This window comes from Pelophylax lessonae (genome assembly GCF_965119305.1).
Source record: "Pelophylax lessonae genome assembly, chromosome: 4".
NCBI lineage: Eukaryota > Metazoa > Chordata > Amphibia > Anura > Ranidae > Pelophylax > Pelophylax lessonae.
The window spans coordinates 443,983,387-443,995,662 of NC_138771.1; the positions used below are offsets into that span (position 1 = coordinate 443,983,387).

The 12,276-nt window shown below is 46.8% G+C and overlaps 1 protein-coding gene across 1 annotated transcript in view; it reads left to right on the forward strand.

The window, feature by feature from the left end:
• The first annotated feature begins 1,830 nt into the window (after positions 1–1,830).
• Positions 1,831–12,276, forward strand: part of MAML1 (mastermind like transcriptional coactivator 1) — a 157,166-nt gene continuing 146,720 nt past the window's right edge. The window contains exon 1 of the mRNA XM_082256519.1: positions 1,831–2,194. Within this exon, the coding sequence (XP_082112645.1) occupies positions 1,877–2,194 (318 nt within the window). The 5' untranslated portion in view covers positions 1,831–1,876. The remainder of the gene's footprint in view (positions 2,195–12,276) is intronic.

The following is a 12,276-nucleotide window of genomic DNA, read 5'->3' on the forward strand; positions in this document are numbered from 1 at the left end:
GGCACTAGAGGTAAGGAGAAATATTCCCTTCACTTTGGGCAATTTGCTCCAACTTCCTGTAGTGTCTTTGAGACAGGAAGTGAACTGAGGTGAGAATTTCAGAGGTGTCCCTGGCACTAACGGTAAAAGGAAATATTTCCTTCACTTTGGGCAATTTCCTCCAAATTCCTTTATTGTCTTTGAGACGGGAAGTAAACTGAGGTGAGTATGTCCAAGGTGTCCCCAGCACTAAAGGTAAGGGGAAATATTTATTTCCCTTTGGGCAATTTCCTTCATATTGTAGTGTCTCTGGAACAGGAAATGAACTGAGGTGAGTATTTCTGAGGTTCCCCCAGCACTAGAGGTAAGGGGAAATATTCCCTTCACTTTGGGCAATTTCCTCCAACTTCCTGTAGGGTCTCTGAGGGGGGAAAGGATCTAAAGTATTTCTAAGGTGTTCCCAGCACTAGAGGTAAGGGGAAATATTCCCTTCACTTTGGGCAATTTCCTCCAACTCCCTGTAGTGTCTCTGAGGGGGGAAAGGATCTAAAGTATTTCTAAGGTGTTCCCAGCACTAGAGGTAAGGGGAAATATTCCCTTCACTTTGGGCAATTTTCTCCAACTTCCTGTAGTGTCTCTAGGACAGGAAGTGAACTGAGATGAGTATTTCAGAGGTGTCCCGGCACTAGAGGTAAGGGGAAATATTCCCTTTACTTTGGGCAATTTCCTCCAACTTCCTGTAGTGTCTCTGAGAGGGGAAGCGATCCAAAGTATTTCTAAGGTGTTCCCAGCACTAGAGGTAAGGGGAAATATTCCCTTCACTTTGGGCAATTTCCTCCAACTTCCTGTAGTGTCTCTGAGGGGGGAAAGGATCTAAAGTATTTCTAAGGTGTTCCCAGCACTAGAGGTAAGGGGAAATATTTACTTCACTTTGGAAAATTTGCTCAAACTTCCTGTAGTGTCTCTAGGACAGGATATTATCTGTGGTATTTCAGAGGTGTCCCCAGCACTAGAGGTAAGGGGAAATATTTACTTCACTTTGGAAAATTTGCTAAAACTTTCTGTAGTGTCTCTGGGACAGAAATTGAACTGTGGTGAGTATTTCTGATGTGTCCCCAGCACTAGAGGTAAGGGGAAATATTCCTATTCCCTTTGAGCAATTTCCTGCAACTTCCTGTAGTGTCTTTGAGACAGGAAGTTAAATGAGGTGAGTATTTTTAGTGTCCCCGGCACCAGAGGTAAGGGGAAATATTCCCTTCACTTTGAGCAATTTCCTGCAACTTCCTGTAGTGTCTTTGAGACAGGAAGTTAAATGAGGTGAATTTTTTTAGTGTCCCCGGCACCAGAGGTAAGGGGAAATATTCCCTTCACTTTGGGCAATTTCCTGTAGTGTCTATGGAACAGGAAGTGAACTGTGGTGAGTATTTCTGAGGTATCCCCAGCACTACTGGTAAGGGGAAATATTCCCTTCACTTCTCTGAGACCGGAAGTGAACTGAAATGTCCATCATACTAAATTGTTCATGGAAGTTTACCCTTACCCCATTGTAAAACTAACAATACAAAGTTTCGCCTCTAAGTGCAGTTCACCTCCAAAGACACTTTTCGTCCTGATCAGAGAGAACACCAAGCCAGCTATCTCCGCTCCTCGCCCCCATCTATCCCTGCCGTAGACAAATTCCGTTTACAAAACAACGTCCCCGCCTTGGTCACGCTCACGGCTTTTTCTATTGGATGGGTGTTTTGACGTCACTGAAAAGGAAAAAAAAAAAAAGCAAAGAAAAAAAAAAGAGAGAAAAGCAATTTCAAGATGGCGGCAGCGCAGATAACAATGGCGAGCGGGCGGAGAGGCTCCGGGGGGCAGTGAGTGAGGGGGGAGAGGGACACTGCTCGCACACATGGCGGACTTCGTGGTCCCCCGGCACAGCGCGGTGATGGAGCGCCTCCGCCGGAGGATAGAGCTGTGCCGGCGGCACCACGGCAACTGCGAGTCCCGCTACGATGCGGCGGCCACGGAGAGGCTGGAACACGATCGCCAACACACCTACCAGCTGCACCAGCGCTGCCTGCAGGCCAAGGCCAAGAGAGCCAGCAAGCACAGACAGCAGCCGCCGGCGGCCACAGGAAACACGGACACTGCCAGGGGGAGCCAGAGCGGAGCTGTGGAGAGCGGGGACAGCAACGGGGAACAGTGCAGGAGCAGCACCCTCATCGCGGTAAGAGAGCCCTGACATGACCTACACTGCACTGTCTACCTGCCACCAATATGGGGCCATTCCATAGACAGTACTGGGGGCCTGCCACCAATATGGGGCCATAACATAGACAGTACTGGGGGCCTGCCACCAATATGGGGCCATTCCATAGCCAGTACTGGGGGCCTGCCACCAATATGGGGCCATTCAATAGACAGTATAGCCAGTACTGGGGGCCTGCCACCAATATGGGGCCATTCTATAGACAGTACTGGGGGCCTGCCACCAATATGGGGCCATTCCATAGACAGCACTGGGTACCTACTTTTGGTGAGGGCCATTCCATTGACAGCACTGGGTACCTACTTTTGGTGAGGGCCATTCCATAGACAGCACTGGCTACCTACTTCCTGTGAGGGCCATTCCATAGACAGCACTGGGTACCCACTTCCTGTGAGGGCCATTCCATAGACAGCACTGGGTACCCACTTCCTGTGAGGCCATTCCATAGACAGCACTGGATACCCACTTCCTGTGAGGGTCATTCCATAGACAGCACTGGGTACCTACTTCCTGTGAGGGCCATTCCATAGACAGCACTGGGTACCTTCTTCCTGTGAGGGCCATTCCATAGACAGCACTGGGTACCTACTTCCTGTGAGGGCCATTCCATAGACAGCACTGGTTACCTACTTCCTGTGAGGGCCATTCCATAGACAGCACTGGATACCTACTTCCTGTGAGGGCCATTCCATAGACAGCACTGGTTACCTACTTCCTGTGAGAGCCATTCCATAGACAGCACTGGTTACCTACTTCCTGTGAGGGCCATTCCATAGACAGCACTGGATACCCACTTCCTGTGAGGGTCATTCCATAGACAGCACTGGGTACCTACTTCCTGTGAGGGCCATTCCATAGACAGCACTGGTTACCTACTTCCTGTGAGGGCCATTCCATAGACAGCACTGGGTACTTTCTTCCTGTGAGGGCCATTCCATAGACAGCACTGGGTACCCACTTCCTGTGAGGGCCATTCCATAGACAGCACTGGTTACCTACTTCCTGTGAGGGCCATTCCATAGACAGCACTGGTTACCTACTTCCTGTGAGGGCCATTCCATAGACAGCACTGGTTACCTACTTCCTGTGAGGGCCATTCCATAGACAGCACTGGATACCTACTTCATGTGAGGGCCATTCCATAGACAGAACTGGGTACCCACTTCCTGTGAGGGCCATTCCATAGACAGCACTGGTTACCTACTTCCTGTGAGGGCCATTCCATAGACAGCACTGGTTACCTACTTCCTGTGAGGGCCATTCCTTAGACAGCACTGGATACCTACTTCCTGTGAGGGCCATTCCATTGACAGCACTGGGTACCTACTTTTGGTGAGGGCCATTCCATTGACAGCACTGGGTACCTACTTTTGGTGAGGGCCATTCCATTGACAGCACTGGGTACCTACTTTTGGAGAGGGCCATTCCATAGACAGGACTGGGTATCTACTTCCTGTGAGGGCCATTCCATAGACAGGACTGGGTACCTACTTCCTGTGAGGGCCATTCCATAGACAGGACTGGGTACCTACTTCCTGTGAGGGCCATTCCATAGACAGGACTGGGTACCTACTTCCTGTGAGGGCCATTCCATAGACAGGACTGGGTACCTACTTCCTGTGAGGGCCATTCCATAGACAGCACTGGGTACCTACTTCCTGTGAGGGCCATTCCATAGACAGCACTGGGTACCTTCTTCCTGTGAGGGCCTTTCCATAGACAGCACTGGGTACCTTCTTCCTGTGAGGGCCATTCCATAGACAGCACTGGGTACCTTCTTCCTGTGAGGGCCTTTCCATAGACAGCACTGGGTACCTTCTTCCTGTGAGGGCCATTCCATAGACAGCACTGGGTACCTTCTTCCTGTGAGGGCCATTCCATAGACAGCACTGGGTACCTACTTCCTGTGAGGGCCATTCCATAGACAGCACTGGGTACCTACTTCCTGTGAGGGCCATTCCATAGACAGCACTGGTTACCTACTTCCTGTGAGGGCCATTCCATAGACAGCACTGGGTACCTACTTCCTGTGAGGGCCATTCCTTAGACACCACTGGATACCTACTTCCTGTGAGGGCCATTCCATTGACAGCACTGGGTACCTACTTTTGGTGAGGGCCATTCCATTGACAGCACTGGGTACCTACTTTTGGTGAGGGCCATTCCATTGACAGCACTGGGTACCTACTTTTGGAGAGGGCCATTCCATAGACAGGACTGGGTATCTACTTCCTGTGAGGGCCATTCCATAGACAGGACTGGGTACCTACTTCCTGTGAGGGCCATTCCATAGACAGGACTGGGTACCTACTTCCTGTGAGGGCCATTCCATAGACAGCACTGGGTACCTACTTCCTGTGAGGGCCATTCCATAGACAGCACTGGTTACCTACTTCCTGTGAGGGCCATTCCTTAGACAGCACTGGATACCTACTTCCTGTGAGGGCCATTCCATTGACAGCACTGGGTACCTACTTTTGGTGAGGGCCATTCCATTGACAGCACTGGGTACCTACTTTTGGAGGGGGCCATTCCATTGACAGCACTGGGTACCTACTTTTGGTGAGGGCCATTCCATAGACAGGACTGGGTATCTACTTCCTGTGAGGGCCATTCCATAGACAGCACTGGGTACCTACTTCCTGTGAGGGCCATTCCATAGACAGCACTGGGAACCTACTTCCTGTGAGGGCCATTCCATAGACGGCACTGGGTACCTACTTCCTGTGAGGGCCATTCCATAGACGGCACTGGGTACCTACTTCCTGTGAGGGCCATTCCATAGACAGCACTGGGTACCTACTTCCTGTGAGGGCCATTCCATAGACAGCACTGGGTACCTACTTCCTGTGAGGGCCATTCCATAGACAGCACTGGTTACCTACTTCCTGTGAGGGCCATTCCATAGACAGCACTGGTTACCTACTTCCTGTGAGGGCCATTCCTTAGACAGCACTGGATACCTACTTCCTGTGAGGGCCATTCCTTAGACAGCACTGGATACCTACTTCCTGTGAGGGCCATTCCATTGACAGCACTGGGTACCTACTTTTGGTGAGGGCCATTCCATTGACAGCACTGGGTACCTACTTTTGGAGGGGGCCATTCCATTGACAGCACTGGGTACCTACTTTTGGTGAGGGCCATTCCATAGACAGGACTGGGTATCTACTTCCTGTGAGGGCCATTCCATAGACAGCACTGGGTACCTACTTCCTGTGAGGGCCATTCCATAGACAGCACTGGGTACCTACTTCCTGTGAGGGCCATTCCATAGACGGCACTGGGTACCTACTTCCTGTGAGGGCCATTCCATAGACAGCACTGGGTACCTACTTCCTGTGAGGGCCATTCCATAGACGGCACTGGGTACCTACTTCCTGTGAGGGCCATTCCATAGACAGCACTGGGTACCTACTTCCTGTGAGGGCCATTCCATAGACAGCACTGGTTACCTACTTCCTGTGAGGGCCATTCCATAGACAGCACTGGTTACCTACTTCCTGTGAGGGCCATTCCTTAGACAGCACTGGATACCTACTTCCTGTGAGGGCCATTCCATTGACAGCACTGGGTACCTACTTTTGGTGAGGGCCATTCCATTGACAGCACTGGGTACCTACTTTTGGTGAGGGCCATTCCATTGACAGCACTGGGTACCTACTTTTGGTGAGGGCCATTCCATTGACAGCACTGGGTACCTACTTTTGGTGAGGGCCATTCCATAGACAGGACTGGGTATCTACTTCCTGTGAGGGCCATTCCATAGACAGCACTGGGTACCTACTTCCTGTGAGGGCCATTCCATAGACAGCACTGGGTACCTACTTCCTGTGAGGGCCATTCCATAGACGGCACTGGGTACCTACTTCCTGTGAGGGCCATTCCATAGACAGCACTGGGTACCTACTTCCTGTGAGGGCCTTTCCATAGACAACACTGGGTACCTACTTCCTGTGAGGGCCTTTCCATAGACAGCACTGGGTACCTTCTTCCTGTGAGGGCCTTTGCATAGACAGCACAGGGTACCTACATCTTGTGAGGGCCATTCTATATACAACACTGGGTACCTGCTTTCTGTGAGGGCCATTCCATAGATAGCACTGGGTATCTAGAAGGGATATAAAAAGTCTACACATCCCTGTTAAAATGTCAGGTTTCTGTGATGGGGAAAAAAAAGAGACAAATAATTTCAGAGATTTTTCATGTGACCTATAAACTGCACAACTCAGTTAAACAACAAACGGCAGTCTTTTAGGTAGAGGGAAGTTAGAGCTACACAATTCTGGCTAAAATGAGAATTACAATTTTTTTGCTTAGAATAAAGATCACGGTTCTCTCACAATTTTCGGTGTAACATCATCTTTTACATTATACAAAAAATTTGGGTTAACTTTACTGTTTAGTTTTTTTTTTTTTTTTCATTTTTTCCCAAAAAACTGCGTTTGAAAGACTTCTGCGCAAATACAGTGTGACTTAAAAGATTGCAACGATTACCATTTTATTCTCTAGGGTCTCTGCTAAAAAAAAATATATAAATATATATATATATATATATATATATATATATATATATATAAATATAATGTTTGGGGGTTCTAAGTAATTTTCTTGCAAAAAATCAAAAAATACTGATTTTAACTTGTAAGCTACAAGTTTCAGAAAAAGGCTTAGTCTTTAAGACTTTAAACTGCCCTCACTTACAGGTGGGGAAGTTCACTCCTTTGATCTAAAAGAACAAAATTATACATTGTAAAGCATTGTGTTTATAGTTCTCTAGCAGCCTTAAACATTTGCCAGAGAACGCCTTTGTAAGAGCCGGTTCACATACAGGCGACCCGACTTCCCAGGGCGACCTGCGAAGTCGCGGTGCACAGCTCGCACCGCGACCTTGGAGCGGCATGCATGGACTTCATATCATTGAAGTCAATGCAGGTCGCTCCAGGTCGCCCCAAAGTAGTACAGGACCCTTTTTCTAAGTCAGAGCGACTTGTGTCGCTCCTATTAGAACGGGTCGTGTGGTACTCTATGGCAGGCGACTTGTCAGGCGACCAGGTCGCCTGACAAGTCGCCCCAGTGTGAACGGGGTCTTAGGGTCCTTTCACACAAACGATCAGATCTGATCGGTTCCTCCATGCATCCCTATGGGGCAGCTGATGTCAGCGGAGACATCTCCGCTGACAGCCGCTGCTATCCGATTACGATCCTGTCCGATGGAAACCCTAATGTAATGTAAACAAGCCGCCTGTCATTCTCCCCTGTGTAAGAATAGTGATCATACGGTTCTACTATGTAGGACCGTTGATCACTGTTCTTTACACCTCAAGCCACAGCCAATCACAGTTAGAATCACGCCCCTAGGGGCACACCTAACCCCTCCCTCTCAAAAAAAAGTTAACCCCTTCACTGTCATTTTACAGTAACAGTGCATATGTATAGCACTGATTACTGTAGTAATGTCACTGGTAACCTCAAAAGTGTAAAAAATGTCAGTCAAGGGTCCGATCTGTCCGCTGCAATGTCGCAGTCCTGCAAAAAAAAAATCGTAGATTGCCCCCATTACGCGTTAAAAAAAAAAAAAACAAAAATGTTTCCCTTAGTTAGTAAACGCAATAACTTTTGCGCAAAGCAATCAAAATACGCTTTTTGCGATTTTTGTACCAAACCTATGTAGCAGAAAACAAATTGGCCTAAAATGTTAAAAAATTTTGATTTTTACATTTTTTTTCTTTGGGGAATTTCATATAAAAAAAAAATGTGAAAAATATTGTTATTTTTGCAGAATTGACGCTCTTTTTTTGTTTATAGCGCATGATCAAAAAATCGCACAGGTGATCAAATACCACCAAAAGAAAGCTGTTTGTGGGAAAAAAAGGACATCAGTTTCATTTAGGTACAGCATTGCACGACCGCGCAATTGTCCGTTAAAGTCACGCAGTGCCGAATCGCAAAATAGGCCCTGGTCAGGAAGGGGGAAAAATCTTCCGGGGCTTAAGTGGTTAAACTAATACGGTACTTTGTTGAAGTACCTTTTGATTTTATTACAGCATACAGCACTCTGTCTTTTTTGGTATGAGTCTTATTAGCATGGCATATCGTGACTTGGCAATATTTGTCCACCTTTCTTTGCAAAAACACTCCAAATCTGTCAGATTGCGAGGGCATCTCCTGTGCACTGCCCTATTCAGACCACCCCATAGATTTTCAATCGGATTTAGGTCTGGACTCTGGCTGGGCCTTTCCAAAACTTTATTCTTCAGGTGAAGCCATTCTTTTGTTGCTTTGGATGTATGCTTTTGTTTGCTGTCATGCTAAAAGATGGAAGTTCCTCTTCATGTTCAGCTTTCTAGCAGAAGCCTGAAGGTTTTGTGCCAATATTGACTGGTATTTGGAACTGTATTTCCCTCTACCTTGACTAAGGCCCCTGTTCCAGCTGAGGAAAAACAGCCACCACCATGCTTCACTGTGGGTATGGTGTACTTTTGGTGATGTGCAGTGTTATTGTGCCAAACATATCTTTTGGAATTATTGCGAAAAAGCTCAACCTTGGTTTCATCAGACCAGAACACATTTTCCCACATACTTTTGGGAGACTTCAGGTGTGCTTTTGCAAAATTTAGCCCCGCTTGGATGTTTTTCTTAAGAAAAGGCTTCCTTCTTGCCACTCTACCCCATAGCCCAGACATATGAAGAATTGGGAGATTGTTGTCACGTTTACCACACAGCTGGTACTTGCCAGATCTTCTTGCAGCTCTTTTAGAGTCCTTTCACACGGAACGGAGTCCGTTCTGCTCATCGGGGGATCGAACCGCCGATCCCCGCTGAGCAGGCGGATGACAGCTCCGTATCCGCCGTCGCACACCGCCCGCATACATCGCTGGATCCCAGTGACAAGGTAAGTAACCCCTCTACCAGGATCCAGCGATGCTTCTGGCTGTACCCCGAGTGTGGCTCTGGGTTACCGCTTTTGGCACTGAAATTTAACCCCGAGCCACACTCGGGAATACCGCTAGGAAGGTTAAATGATAGCAGGTGTGTACTGACTCCTATTTAGCCTAGGTTCACATGAGGCCGTTTTGAAACCATGCGAGTTCAGCCGAACTCGCACAATTTCAAGCCAGCGTTTCAGTTCGACTTTGGGGATGATTTCACAGACCTCTGTGCGGGTTCCTGTAGTACAGAAACAGCTTTTATGAATCGGTGCGGCGTCTCATCGATTCAAGCTGTGCCATTGCCGGCAATTGGCTCCGATTCAACGTGCGATATAACATGTCAAATCGGACCAATGTGAACGCGGGCTTAACATGAGCTTTAATGTGATTGCTTAATTCTGACCACCACTACATCCCCAGTTATAAGAGGGTGTGCACACTTATGAAACCACATTATTTTGATTTTTACTTCCCCCCCCCCCCCCCCCCCCAAAAAAAAAAAAAAAAACTAAAGACGTTTTCAGTTTGTTTTTGTTTTTTGAGTTGTACAATTTATAGGTCACATTAAAGGTGGAAAAAGTTCTGAAGTTATTTGATCTTTGTCTCAGTTTTTTACATCATAGTAACCTGACATTTTAACGGGTGTAGACTTTTTATATCCACTGTATTTCCTGTGATGGCCATTCCATAGACAGCACTGGGCACCTATTTTTATGTGAAGGCCTTTCTATAGACCCCATTGGGTATCTACTTCATGTGAGGGCCATCCCACAGACGGCACTGGGTGTCTGCCTCCTGTGAGGGCCATCCCACAGACAGCACTGGGGGGCCTTCTGCCACCTTTGTGGGGCCTTTCAATAGACAGTATTGGGTGCCTAGAGTCAACACCCAGCAGGAGAGGCACAGATCCTTCCATACACTGTCTGGACAGAGCTGCCTCTTTAGTAGTTGGTTTCCAGGAACAGGCACAGGTGGTGGTGGTAGTGGCTTTTCATGACAGATGAGTCCGAGCTCTTATCTCAGATAGCAGTGTGAAAAGATTCACTAATCTTCCAGATGTGATTTTTATCCCTGGGGTCCACTCAGCAGTATAATTTTACTGTGCATACTCCGTCTCCTCTTCCACCAGCCTCCCGTGTACATTCACTTACACTTGTCAGTTTCTAGTGTCTGTAAGGACTACCCTGCGAGTAGTGGTTACCTGTGGTCAAGCCCTGGCAGAGGTGTACAGCTGTTTCCTCAGTTGCTAGTTCTTGGTTTGTGGGGACAGTCCTGCTTTTAATTCTCCCAGCAAACCATTTAAAACCTATTTAAAAATAAATTTAACTTCTAAAATACATTCACTCTATAGGTTTAATTCTCCACCCAATTGTAGTTCTTTCAGGTTTCATCATTGTCACCCTTGATGTAGTGCCAGTGGAGACCTTCAAAATCATTGAGTTTGCAGAGGGTTACATGAGTCGGCGGCAACAGAGCAGTCAGAAGGGGTTCATCATAGCTGTAGCTGACAACCCTTAGAATACACGTTCACTTCTTGTAGAATTGTTGGGTTAGTGGATAACTGGAGTGAGCTTCTAGTAACGGTGGAAGAAAGGTTTCAGTTGGGGCACTCTAAATATAGTTGGCAGCATATCCCAAAATGACTTTGTACAGAGTAGTAGGTATCTCGAGTCGGCATGCAGAAGAAGAAGCTTTTTATTAGTGTCACACTGTGTATTGTCAACACCAGCACCAGTCTCCCCTGCAATGTACACTTACTACTTGTACAACCCCAATTGAAAAAAGTTGGGACAGTGTGTAAAAGCTTCAAAATAAAACACAATTCTATGATTTGAAAATCTCAAACTCATATTTTATTCACAATAGAAAACATTTTGAATGTTTCAACTGAGAAAATGGACCATTTAAAAAAATGAAGAAGAAAATTATTTTGAAAATGTCGGCAGTAACATGTTTCAAAAAGTTGGGACAGGGCTATATTTACCACCGTGTAACATCCCCCTCCTCTTCTAACAACACTATGTAAATGTCTGGAAACTGACTCCAGTTATTGTAATTTGGGAGAGGCATGGCATTCTGTTTTTATGTAGATTTTCCACAGCATCCCAACTTTTTTTAAATTGGGGTTGTGCTTAATATCTGTAACTGCAGTGAGTTTATAGGGATTTGTGAGTACCTGGAGCTGATTCCAGCAGTATAGCGATTATGTTATTGGGTCACCCTGAATAGAGCTGGCAAGAGAGAACTTTAATCTCTTTAAAATACAAACTTCTTGTACTTTGTCAGTGTCATATCATGACTTTACCAAGTGTAGTTGGTGACTGGAGTCGGCTTCCAGCAGAGAAGACAGAATTGGTTCAATAGGGAATAGCTGACAACCTACCTAGACTCTTAGCAGTATTCACTTCTTGTACGAATTGTCTGATTTTATAGGGAGCAGTGTGTATGTGAAGTCAGTTTCCTGCAGAGTAGCAGAAGGGCTTGATAAGGGTCGCTCTGGGTATAGCTGGTAACTGACACAATCTACAGCCTCCTCTGTGTTCATGAGTACCTGCATTCAGTTCCCAGCTGATGTGCCAGAACGGTTTTGTAAGTTACTTTTTGGGTATAGTCTCATTACCGGGTTTTAGAGAAAGTTCCCTAGACATGTACTATGCCCCCCCCAAAAAAACTCTGTGCTTGTAGATTCATTTTCAGGATTGCCATTTTCCATACTGTGGCAACAGTAAATCCAGCCATTGATGGTTCAAATTCCTGCTGAACTGGCCGAGATTCGAACCATGTATGGTCAGGCTAAATGTACCCAAGTTGGATCGATCAACTTGGGTACATCTAGCATGTTGTATTTTACATTGAAATGTGATCCCTTGCTTGCAGAATACAATGGCTCTGCAGGTATTCTGTATCAACATGGCCAGCCTTAGTGTATAGTCTCCTTCCTTCCTGCCTTCCTGCCCCCTTCCTGCCTTCCTTCCTTCCCCCTTCCTGCCTTCCTTCCTTCCCCCTTCCTTCCTGCCTTCCTTCCCCCTTCCTTCCTGCCTTCCCTCTTATTTCATGCAATTTCCAAGGTTACTAAAAGGCATTGACCCTTTTTTTTTCTTTTTTTAC